Genomic DNA, 12,953 nt, shown 5'->3' with positions numbered 1-12,953 from the left:
CGCGTCTCTCCGGGAATGGTCGAAAAAACAACTGCTGTTGCCGATTATTAGCAGCAGCGGAGTGTCCATGAGGATTTCTTCACGTGCAAAAAAAAAAGGTTCTAATACATGTAGTATCGCGGACATAAGGCCTAGGAGTTAGCGGATAGATCACACGCAATGTCGCGAGAGCCGAGACGTTTTTAAAACTATAAACAATGTCCCGAGAGCCGAGGTGCCGATGGGCCCGTAAATGTGTTATCGGTCCTTCAAAGGAATACTTCGATAGAAAAGGTCTACGTGGCTTTGGCCACGAGCGGTCGCAGAACACGTGTGTGGTGGGTCTTCGGGAAGACAAAAGACATGCGAGAGCAGGGCAGTTTGAGTTGAGAAGCCGAAGCGGGTAAATCGAGAAGTCAGTCGGAGAGTGCGAGTTGTGTTGTCGATATAGTGCTGTTAGCGTTCACGAGAGAGTGTGGTCCGCGTGAGACAGAACGTTGGATCTTTTGTATCGAGAGTCGTCTAGATTATAGCGTATTATTGCGATTAGTTCATATGAAATTACCATCGTTTTACTGTCTATAATTGTACAATCCATTCATTGTAAATAAACTACAAATATTAGGATATAATAACGTTATATTCCAAAGAAGATACTACATACATGGCAGCGCTCGTATAAAAACTTCAGAAGTTCTTCGACTATAGGCAAGGATTTGTTTTTTGTCTTTTCTTTCCAGATTAACTCGATCTCGCGATCTAACTTGAATGTGAATAAATGCAGCAGCGCGGTATCTGCGGTCGGTTGTCTGAGCGCTTACAGGTCTTATAGTGGGCTTCTACCTTGCTTGAATAGGATTGTAGATCTTGAATGATGTTTGTTGTACAGGAGCAATGTCAAATAATTTTTTTAAATGTGAGGTGGATATAAGTCGTGATAGTTGTTTGTGGTGATAGTGTGCTATTGCTTGTGTGTAGATGTCGCTGCTGGGGTACTGCTGCATTTTCTTCTCATTTTTGTATCGTGGAAGAAAAATCGGACTCCAGTCGCCGGGATTTGAACCTGAGTCCTGTGGCACTGTGTGATTCACTATTGTGTCACTGATGTGTACACTGTTTCACTTGTCGGTTTAGTGCACGTGAATTCGGTTCGAAGGAGCAAAATGTTCGACCGTTTTGCCGGGAGACGCGATTGCGAACTACGTACTACATACTACTAAGGAAAAAGAATATGTAATTCTATGCGATGATAAAAAAATATTCATACCAGTACAATTGACATGCCAAGTGTCAAGCATTAATGTTAAATCTAAATAGCGTATGGAAAAGTATTAAAATTATTGCATCATACCACTGATCCATTATCGTTTGAAAGGAAATATTCTCTTTTCTTTTCTAAAAAAAATGTAGTAAACAATTAATTTCTTTTTCTTATTTGTTCTTGTCTATGCTAGTATGCACAGATCTCTAATTTTGAGCTTAAATACATAGGTTCTTGTATATACCAAATTACAACCCAACAGAGCAGATCCCTAATTTTATAGGTTCCTCTCTGGCAATACGGGGGCGTAGACCTTCGTACCATTTTAATATCATATGCGACATTGTCAGTTTAGTGTAGAATAAAACACCAGCGCTATTAGAACGGTAGGAATTATAATTAAGTAAATGATCGATATACTTACATTCGGAATCGATCTGTATTCTATAGAAATCATTCAATGAGAAAGCGAGTGAAAGAAGATAGCCAATTTTCGCGGAAACTACGACACGACGTTTCACTACATGGGAGATATTCAGAATAATCAACTATCGAATAAAATTAAATAATTACTATTCATTGCTTATTTTTTGTGTATATTAAGTGTTTGTATATTGTGCATATGAAATTTCGTTATTGTGTGTTGTGCAAAGCGTGTAGTGCGTAGTTGTATATAATTTTGCTCACATGTTTTATTCAATTACTTAAAATGAAATTTCCGAGCAAACGTCATTATAAAAAATGCGTGTATATAAATCGTGATTTAATAAACAGTAATTCAACGGATATCATCAGTTATCATCGTTTTCATATAAATGGTAGTGATAGATGTATGTAGTGGTTGGTTAACTGCGATTTAGATGATTGGGGTTAGGTTACGTATAGTTACATATACGTGCGTCTGGGCCCAAAGACGGTACCTGAGAGCCCGCCGCTGGCGACGACGCGACGAGGAAGAAGTCTCCCGGCGCTACCAAGCGTACCGCGTGCTACGGCGCTCGCTACAGAAGGATATTAAGGTCGCGAAGATCCGTGCCTGGTCGGAACTGGTAGAAGTAGTAGAGTTCGACCCATGGGGAAGGTCATACGGCACGGTGACGCGAAAGCTTCACGCTAAGGGACCTCTGGCAACGACGGAGATGGAACCGGCGCTGCTGCTGCAGATCTTCCCGCCGCAAGAGGGCAATGCGGCAGAACAGCTGCGGGACACAACCTGGACCGGAGAGTGGACAGATGACTGGGAAGTCACGGAGGAAGAACTGTGGCAGGCGACCAGAAGAATGGCCTCGACGCGATGTGGCGCCAGGCCCGGACGGAATCCCGGGCCGGATCTGGGGGGAAATAATGGGGGTCATGGGGGGGGGTCCCAAATTTCGGCGTCTCTACACAAAATGTCTGAAAGAGGGAGTCTACCCCCGGGCATGGCGGACAGCGAGGCTGGTCTTGCTTCGTAAAGAGGGCCGACCGATGAATTCGCCGTCGGCGTANCCGGCCGATATGCCTGTTGGACAAGGTCGGTAAGCTCCTCGAAAAAGTCGTCGCCGCCCGACTGGAACGACACATGTCGGGGCGAGTATCGAGCTGGCACGAAAACCAGTACGGCTTCCGGAAGGAACGCTCGACGATCGACACACACAGAAGACATGATTTCCCGTGGCGACGAGGTGTTGGCGGTATCTCTGGACATCGTCAACGCGTTCAACTCCACATCATGGGACAAGATAGTGACGGCCCTGGAACACTTCGAAGTTCCCAGCTACCTCGTTCGGCTGATCCGCGCCTACCTCGACGACAGGTGGGTATACTACGCCAGCAGGGAAGGACAGGAAAGGCGGCCCGTCGAGCGCGGCGTACCGCAGGGTTCGGTGTTGGTGCCGATCTTGTGGATCATCGCGTACTGCGCTGCCCGCTGCCTCCGGGCGTGGCTATGGTATGTTACGCTGACGACACTTTGGTCCTGGTCGGGAGTCGTGGGTGGCACGAGATGTTGCGCATGGGCGAAGTCGCAACGGCCTGCGCAATACTTCCGGTGCGCGGACTGGGCCTAAGAGTCTCTCCTATGAAGTCGGAGGCCATCTGGTTCTACGACAAGAACAGGCGAGGGGCTCCCCCGCCCGGACTGAGCATAAGCATGGAGAGAGAAACCGTCGAGGTGGGATCGCGAATGCGATACCTGGGTCTCGACATCGACAGCCAGTGGACGTTCGAGCCGCACTTCGACTTCCTGATCCCGAGGGCGACGGCGGCCGCCAACGCCTTGTGCGGCCTGCTGCCGAACATCGGCGGGGCGGGTGTCGCGGTGCGCCGACTATACGAGGGCGTCGTTCGGACCCGGGTGATGTACGGGGTCCCGGTATGGGCGGACGATCTGATGGCGAGTCGCCGCAGTATCCTGCTTCTCAGGAGGCTGCACAGGGTAATTGCCATCAGAATCTCAGGGGATACCGAACAGTGTCGCACGCGTCGGCGACCGTTCTGGCCGTGTCTCCGCCGTGGGAGCTCCGGGCGTTGGTGCTCAAGAAGAGGTACGAGTAAAGGAGACCGTGGGACCCGGGAGGGGACGCGGCCGGGCAGGCGGCCCCAGACGACATAGGAACCGCCGAGGAGGACGCATGGGACCAGTGGCGATCCCAGCTGATCAACGAAGGAGGCGAACACCGAGGCGCGGCGACAGTTCTCCCAAATTGGGGGACATGGAGAAGCCGCCGCGGCCTCCCGCTCACCTTCAGAATGACCCAGATACTCACGGGACACGGCGTGTTCGGGGAGTACTTGAGGAAAATCGGACGGGAGACGACGGATATTTGTCACCACTGCGGAGAAGACAGGGACACGGCGCAGCATACGCTGGAGGCCTGTCTGGCATGGGAGCTGCCCCGTTACACCCTGCGGCACGTCATAGGCTGACCCCCTCAGCGATCATAGCAGCGATGCTGAGCGGGCCACAGGAAAATGAGGCTGTCCGCCTTTTCTGCGAGCGTGTTATGCTCGCAAAGGAGCGAGCAGAAAGGGAGAGAAAGAGAAATTCTCACCCGTGTAGGATAACGCGATGGAGGAGGATGGCAGTCAGGCGGCCTAGAACTAATTCATTGCCGCCACAACGAACCGCGACTAGAAGGAGGGACGGCGCCAGGGGCAATGGCCTCCCTAGCGCCAAATTCAACAGCTAGGGAATCTACAGGACTGGCTCGAAGAGAGGACGCAGGAGGGGACGCAACAGAAGTAATTCACCCGAGGTTCCTGGAGCACCCCCTGTCATACGCGTAGGATGGCCAACGTGGAGTTTTAGTCGGTAGGTGTCCAACACTACTCTGCTGCTACCGTTATTAGCGGCAGCGGAGTGTTCATGAGGATTTCTCCACGTGCAAGAAAAAATAAGTTATATATACGTATAGTCGGCATTTTTTAAAAAGTCATTTTCGGGTACGTTACGAAAAAGCGCTGTACCCAAAATATTTCTACGCAGAGATTTAAGCATGGATGACGAAAATTGTACCGTTCAATGCTATCTGGACGCACTGTATACTTCATAGAGCAGCTCTAGTGTCAAAAAATATGAGCGGGGGACTTAACAATATTTTTACAAAAGTTAGGAAAATTATAAACTCATTAAGAACAGTCCTTTGAGAGCTAGACTGTTCGCAGAGCTGTGTGTAGATGTGGAAGTTAATTATACCTCACTTCTGTATTATTGTGAAGATCGCTGGTTATCTCGTGCAAAAGTGATTCAAAGAATGTTTGAACTCAAAGAAGAAACAGCAACCTTTCTCGAAAAAAAATCATCATAAAGATGCACATTTGTAGACGAACGATAATTTTATTGTTAAACCTGCCTATTTGATTGAAATTTTTTGAAAATTGAGCGGTTTGAATAAATCAATTTAGGGATTATAAATGCATCCACTTGTTGAAAAAGACAAGGTAGAAGCTCATTAAAAAGTTGAAGTTATAGAAGTCAAATTTACAAAAGAATGAGTTGGACATGTTTTCACTTTCAAAAGATTTCTGAACCACAGCCAGTATTGAAGCAAGCAAAAATCTTTTTATTGAAAACTTGGATTGTTCAGTGCTGCTTTTTTCAAATTATTTCAAAGATGATTGAAATTGATTTCTCAAAGTTTTTATGGATACAGAATCCATTTATCGACAATGAAGATTACGAATTTGAGCTGACAACCATTGAAAAGGAAAAGTTGGTAGAATTATCATGCGGTAGCTCACTAAAACAAAAGTTTCAAAATCAAACCTTAATTCAATTTTGGATGAATCTTAGCGGGGGTATGAATCTTTGTATTACAAAGCAGTGCAAGTGCTTCTACCGTTTGTAATGTTTTATTTATGCTAAACGGGCTTTTCGGCACTGGCTACAATGAAAATCAAATATCGAGCCAGGTTAGTAGTCGAAAAAGAGATACGAGTGGCACTCCCACATTGCCCCCAAGATTTGATAAACTTGGGGTCTCGATATTTGCCAATAAACAACAACAACCCTCGCATTAAATTTTGATGCGATAAATATAGTAGGTTTAAATGGTTAAAAAGAATTTAATATAAAAATAAATATACATGTACGTATATGTTATAGCAAAATCTTGTTATTATTCTGTTAATTGTAGTTTTCGGTTTTTTTTCGTAATAAAGTTTTTATTACTTAAAACGAGTCTATATTATTATATCTATTAAAAAAATAAAAGGTAGGAAGGCGCAGAAAAAAATTTTTTTTCGTAGAGGCGTAGTAGCACAAAGGTTGGAGACTGCTGCTCTGAATGAAAAAATGAATAAAGATTATCGTATTTGAAGAATCTTTAACCGGTTTCATTTTTTCTAACAGTAACTCTACGTGCTTGTAAGCTTCGTTTGCAATTGTGTATATCTGTATGTACATATGCGTATTATTTTTTCACTTACATTCTTCCAATTCTGATCATATTTAATGTTTTATCTTCCCGTAAAAGATATATATATATATATCTTTTACGGAGTATATATATATATATATTGTTTTCTTTTAACAGTACGATACATGTGACTTTCTTTGATCTCCTTCCCTTTTCTTCCATGAAATGATTATGAATATTAAACATACTCTAGAATGGTAAAGACATCCTTTAGTGCCTTCACGTGGCCCATCCTGTTAATCCTATTACTTTACATTCCAAAATTTTTACAAAGTTTAATAATTTAATTACAGAAGAACTAAATGGAAGGAAAGGCATATACAATTGCATATATTAAAAGAGAATATGAGAATTTATTTTTACCGACTTTTTTAAGGTGTGGTGATATTCAATATAAATTTTTTTCTTCACCTTTCTCTCATTTAACATGTTGTATGTGCAGGCACGTCTAGAAGTACACAGATATATGAAAATCAAGAAAAAAGAAAAAATATATCCACAAAAAATATATCTTTGTTATGTTTATTTACAATAAATATTATTTTACAATTAACATATTATAAACATAAGAAAAATATAATTTCGGGTTTCTAAAAGGACATTCAGGGTTATCCTTTGCCGTGTATCGGGTTTTGTGATCTTACACTGATTCGATGATCGTTAACTTCGTATGCTGTTTAAAACAACACTCCATCGCATGTATCACGTAGAAGACACAGGAAATCATAAATTAATAGCTTACCGGTGATCTCCTCGCGTCGTAGTTCGAACGTTTCGCAAGTAAGGTAAAAAATTCGGACTTTAAATATGATAGTGAAATTTATGGTACGAATCCAATAGAGTAACGGTTCAAAGTATTATAACAAAAAGTCGTTGAGTATTGATTTGGGAAGGTTCTTATACTAAGGTTTGGCCTCTCTGGAGGGGTTATGGTCGGGTGTTTATCAGACGCTGCTATCCTGTTAGTATCTGGTTCTTGTTTCGATGGCTGTGGTATGCAAGATGTTTTGTCTACTCTATTATTGTTTCTGAGCCTCTAACACATACCCTTAGGTCGATCATCGTTGTTATCTTCTCCACCAAGCAAGATTCCGTTGCGCTTCCTCATCCAACCGTCATTTACTAATCGACTGCTTGGATTTATAATTCGCGGTTTCATATGATCCACAGCCGCTTTTATCCGCGATCGTTCTATTTCTGCTCGCGTTTACGCTACTCGGGTTCTTCCATTTCTTTTTTATTTTTTGTTTTATATTCACTCGCAAAATGCCCGCAGCGACCACATATCGAAAACGGTTTATGCGTTTCTTATACGTGTTGATGCGTTCCGTTCTACCGTGTCGGGGACTTGTGTACAAGCGACACGGCTAGTTTATATTTGGCTTTCTCTTCAATATCGACATATCGTGTAGCCCCCATAACACTCGCTATTTTACTCGATTTGTATCGTAATATCGGATTTTCGCAATTAATTGATTTTTGGAAACAACAGTTTTCTCACAGTTCTTCCTAATGCGTTTCGTATAGCACTGACTCCAAATAATTTTACTACAGAATGGACTTATGCTAAAAAAATTTACCGAATGTCCAGCTGGACAAATTGTAAAGTACAAATTAAATAATCCCGCTTTTATTTGTCGTTCCGCTGATGACAAAGACGACCGGATATGAAGAGATTTTTTAATACAGTATGCTCCTTGCTGCATACGTGATTATTTCTGTAAATATCAGAATTACGAAAAATATTTCAGATAAAAGTTATTGAACTTCTTAGAAGAAACTTTTTTTTTTTATTTTGAAGTAGTTTACAATCAATTCTCATTGAAAATTATAAGTAAATTATTCTAACATGGTACTATAACATGAATAATAAATGATTATCGTATGTTTGGTTCTAGCTGAACCTAATGTTTCAATCTAGAGGGTAATGTCTTTTTAGCCTGCAGATCTGATCCATCGTGTTAAGTAATTGACTAACTAGTGGGTTTTGGTGGTTGTTAATTCTTATGTTATATCTATTACTGAATTTGGATATTTCTTCTCTAACTGTAGGTATCTTAAGGTTGCGATGTATTGTTTCGTTAGTAACATACCAAGGTGCATCTATTAAGGATCTTAGAGTTTTTGATTGGAATCGTTGAAGAATTTCTATTTTGGAATTACTCGCTGTTCCCCATAGTTGGATCCCATAGGTCTAAACAGGTTTTAATATGGCTTTATATAGCATTATTTTACTCACATCACACTCAAGTTGGAACATCTGCCAATAAGCCAGTAGAATTTTTTAAATTTTAATTTAAGTTGCTTGAATTTATCTACGATGTGTCGTTTCCATGTCATTCTTCTGTCCAGAATCATGCCCAAATATCCGACTGAATTTTTATTTGGAATTGAAATATTATTTATGGTCACCTGTGGACAGGATTGTTTTCGCAGCGTGAAGGTTATATGACTGGATTTATTTTCATTTATTTTGAAATGCCATTTGTAGAACCACTTTTCCATAATGTCGAGACCTCGCCGGAGTGTTGAGAAGGCTACTATCTGGTCTGAGTGGAATGCTAATAAAGCTGTATCATCAGCAAATGGCGCTGTGGTTATCTCTGCTAAAGTTGGTAAATCGGCAGTGTACATGGTGAACAGCAGAGGTCCGAGGACACTGCCTTGGGATATGCCAGCTTCTATTGGAAATGTTGCGGTTATAGCGTCTAAGTATTTAATCATGAACAGCCTATTGTAGTATCGTGGACAAAAGGCCTAAGAGATATCGGGTAAACCATGAACAGTGTCATGAGAGCCGAGGCGCCGTCGGGCCCATCAATATGTCGTCGGTCCTTCAATATTTTTTTTTTTTTTTTTTATTTAATACTTTGCATTCACAATTTGTCCAATTTGGACACTTGGTAGAACTTTTTAACTGTTTGATTATCATGTGGGTGGCTACCCCCAGCGGGGTACCATCTTCGTGTTTGTTAAGTTATATTCTTTGTGAGATCTGCTGGGTGTTTCCTTTTCAGTCTTCTTCCTATGCTTGATGTGTTGATCGTTTCCGCAGCCAGCCGGTTCGGGTGTGTTGCTATTCTTTCTCTGTACTTTTCCGCGCATCTGCTAATCTCCTCCTTAACCGTTGGTATTCCCAGGTCCTTCCGAATGTCCTCGTTTCTAACGTACCATGGGGTATTTGAGTCTATGGGAAATTTTAACTTGTATTGTCTTTATTTTATTTATATGACTCATTGCTGCTGTCCCCCATAGTGGTATTCCGTACGTCCAGATTGGTTTTATGATTGTTTTGTATATTTTTAATTTATTTTCTATGCTTAGTTTGGATTTTCGACTTGTTAGCCAATGCATTTGTCTCCTTGTTGTCTGTATTTTGTCTATTATTGATTTATTATGCTGTTTCTATGTGAGTTGTGTATCTATGTGGAGTCCTAGGTATTTGACTTGTCTTGTTTGTGTTATGTGCGTGCCGTTCAGTAGGATGTTTGGTGGCATTTGCTTTAGCAATGTGAATGTAATATGGTTGCATTTGTTGGGGTTTGCTTTTATTTGTTTAACTTGCAGCCACTTTTATATTTTTGCGATGTGTTCTTGTAATAATGTGACTGCTGTTTCTGTGTTAGTGTGCCTGACTAGACAGCTGTATCGTCCGTGAATGTCAGTATTTTGCTATTGGTAGTTGTTGGTATGTTGGCCGTGCATAATGTGTATAGTATTGGTCCTAGGACGCTTCCTTGCGGAACCCCTGCTTTGATGTCTTTAACTTCAGAGTATGTGTCCTTGATTTTTATTACGAAGGTTCTGCTGCTTAAGTAGGATTTTATTAATTGGTATATTTGCTCCTGGAATTGTTTTCTGATTGTTTGTAGTAGGATTTCGTGGTTTGTTTTGTCAAATGTTTTCTCCATGTCCATAAAGAGGGCTGTACAGTATTGTTTGTTTTCTAATGCTAGTATTATTTCATTAATGAGCCTGTGCATTTGCTTTATCGTGGAGTGTTTGTTTCTGAATCCAAATTGGTGGTCTGGTATTAATTTTTCCTTCTCTATTGTTGGTTTTAGGCGGGCGCATATTATTTTTTCTAGTATTTTGGAAACACAGAAAGTAGCGATATTGGTCTGTAAGATGCTGTTTGGTGTGGGTCTTTGCCTGGTTTAGGTAGCATTATGATCTATGCTAGTTTCCATAGTTTAGGATAGTATTGGATTCTTAGTATTGCATTGTATATTATTGTCATTAGTCGTATCGCTTTTGGAGGAAGGTTTTTCAATATTTTACCATTGATTAGGTCGATTCCTGGTGCTTTATTGTTTTTTGTTTTTTCGATTATGTTTCTAATTTCTTGTGCTGTTGTTTTAGGTATGGTGTATTGCTTGCATAGGTGGTTGGAAAATTCTTCAGCTTGCCCTTCGCTGCTTCTTGCCCATGTGTTATCTGCTTTTTTGATTGCTGAGACTAGTTTTATTGGTTTCTTTAATTTTTTCATGGCTTTCCATAGGGAGTAGTTGGAGTTCTCGTGTGCAGAGAGTGTCTCTATGAACTTTGTGAATTCGTTATTGTTGTGCTCTTTTATTTTGTTTTTTATTTCCTTTGCAAGTTTGTTTAAATGTTTTTTGTTTTCTCGTGATCTATGTTTTAGCCATTTTGCTTTCGCTTTTCTTTTTTCTCTAATTTTTTCAAGGATGTCTGGCGGAATTATTTTTGTTTGTCTTTTGGTTGATTCAGGTATATTGGTTGCCCATGCTGCTTCTTGAATAGTTTCTGTAAATGTTGTTACTGCCTGTTCGATGTGTTCGGATGTTTTCAATGGGATGTTGCAGTTTATCTTGCTCCCGATTATTTCTCTAAATGTTTGCCATTTGATGGTTTTATTGCATAGTGTATCTAGATTGTTATAAAGTATTGGTTTGTTTCTGTAAGTAATTATTATGGGTGTATGATCGGAACTAAGCTCTAGACTGGATGCTATTTTTAGCTTATTTGCGTTTAGTCCCTTTGTAACTGCAAAATCGAGTAGGTCAGGTATTTTGCTCAGGTCTGTCGGCCAGTATGTCGGTCTTTCTGTGGATAATATATTGAGGTTATTGTTTCTAATGTATTTTTCCAGGGTTCTACCTCGAGGTGTAGTAATTCTTGATCCCCATAGTGTGTGCTTTAAGTTATAGTCTCCCGCTGTGATATACTTGTCACAAACGCCGGGTTTCTGTTGCAGTAATTTTTTGTGTGTCCAAATTGCTGACACCGTATGCATTGAGGTATGTCTTTTTTGGGTCTAGGTGGCTCCACTGTTATTATTGTGTTTAGAACTTTTTTAATTTCAAAAATTTCTTTGTTATTGTTTTTGGGTTCAAGTTCTATTATAAACAGAGGTAATGGTTGTTTGGTATTATAACTGGTTATGTTGCTTATTGTTCTTACATGGTGTCCAATTTTAGCTAATTCCTCGCATATATTGCTTGTATTTGTTTTTGGGTGTAATTCTCTTATTACTGCTTTGTAATACTTTTTATAAAACTTTTGTCAGTTTTGAGCTGGTAAGTGCGATACCCGACGTTTCTCTCTTTTAGTGCTTTTGTCACTTTTCTAAAAGTTTCTGGGATGTTAGTTTGTACTTTTACCTGGTCCAGTTTTAATTGTTTAATAATGTAGTTTTCTTTTCCTGCCGTGTTGTTCAGTAGTTCAATGAGGGGTCTATTATTTGAGCGTCTATGTAAATTGGTGGTGGTTTGGCGATGCGGGTTATTGGTTTTTCGGCTGGATCTGTTTCTTTCTCCTCTGGCAGTGCACTGAAGGAGTTTCGGAGAGTGATTTCTTGTAGCCATTGCTGTTTTTCTGTTTCTGCAGCCCTCCTAAAGTTTGTGTTTGTTGTTATTTTTCGTTTTTTATTGGATGTTACCACCTTCCAGCTTTCATCATGGTGTGATAGTTCATTGTTGATGTTATTCTTCTCGTCATTCTTTTGTATAGTATCCATTTCTATTTCATTTTTAGCTGAGCAGTCTTGATCATCGTTTATTGTTTGATTTAGATTTATTAAATCCGTAGTTTTGTTTATGAAGTATGTTTCTCCTTTGTTTGTTATTTTTATTGGTGGTATTTGCTGTTGCATTTTATATTTTCAACCGATTGGCGATGGGCGCTGTCGTTAGTCACTTTGTTTTCCCCGCTTGTCGCACTTATTGAAGCACTGTTTCACACGTCCGTTTAGCTCGGCTGCTCGGGCAGAACTGGGTCCTTCAATTGAATAGTTTCGTAGAAAAGGCCTACCTGACCCTGGCCACGAGCGGTTGCGGAACATGTGCGTGGTGGGCCTATAAAAGGACAAAGGGATGGTAGAACAATCAGTGGCAGTGAAGAAGCTAGAGCGTGTGAATCGAGAAGTCAGAGAGTGCCAGTTGCGTTGTCGGGATAGTGTTGCTAGTGTCACGTAAACTTCAGGGTTGGATGATAAGAGAAAAGAAGGCTGAGTCGTAACCCAGCTATTAATTTTCTTTTATCAAACTTTATTGTAAATTTATCACTTAGAATGACACTGAACCGGAGAAAAGGGCTGCGCAAGAACAAGAACTAGAACAAGAACTGCCCGAGCTGGCTGAAGTCTCGGCTTATATACATTTTGGTTTGAGGATGTTGAGAGGCTCGGTGTAGGTTATGATGTGGAGAAGTGTCCGAAGCTCGGGGTCGATGTCTTATCTCTGATGTAGGTTGAGGTGTGTTTGATGTCACACTAGCGTTGTCGAGAGAGTGTGGTCCGCATGAGAGAGAGAGAGAGAGAGAGAGCGTTGGATCCGTGGTGATGAGAGTTGCAAATT

General features: G+C 41.1%; 1 protein-coding gene across 1 annotated transcript; it reads left to right on the top strand.

Moving 5' to 3' along the window:
• Nucleotides 1–2,951: 2,951 nt before the first annotated feature.
• On the top strand, nucleotides 2,952–5,568 carry LOC122566124. Its single transcript, XM_043722893.1, has 2 exons — nucleotides 2,952–3,656; nucleotides 5,374–5,568. Exons 1-2 carry the CDS (start codon nucleotides 2,952–2,954, stop codon nucleotides 5,566–5,568), a joined length of 900 nt encoding a protein of 299 aa, XP_043578828.1.
• Nucleotides 5,569–12,953: the final 7,385 nt, after the last annotated feature.

This window comes from Bombus pyrosoma, linkage group LG3 (genome assembly GCF_014825855.1).
Source record: "Bombus pyrosoma isolate SC7728 linkage group LG3, ASM1482585v1, whole genome shotgun sequence".
Lineage (NCBI taxonomy): Eukaryota > Metazoa > Arthropoda > Insecta > Hymenoptera > Apidae > Bombus > Bombus pyrosoma.
Note: the sequence above shows the minus strand (reverse complement) of the source record. Positions and strands in the feature narration are given on the sequence as shown.

Excerpts from the sequence above, each read along its gene's own strand:
- LOC122566124 (XM_043722893.1), top strand. The coding sequence starts at position 2,952 with ATGGGACAAGATAGTGACGGCCCTGGAACACTTCGAAGTTCCCAGCTA. Across the intron at positions 3,657-5,373 it reads TTCTCAGGAGGCTGCACAGG|AATCCATTTATCGACAATGA; the intron begins GTAATTGCCATC and ends TTATGGATACAG.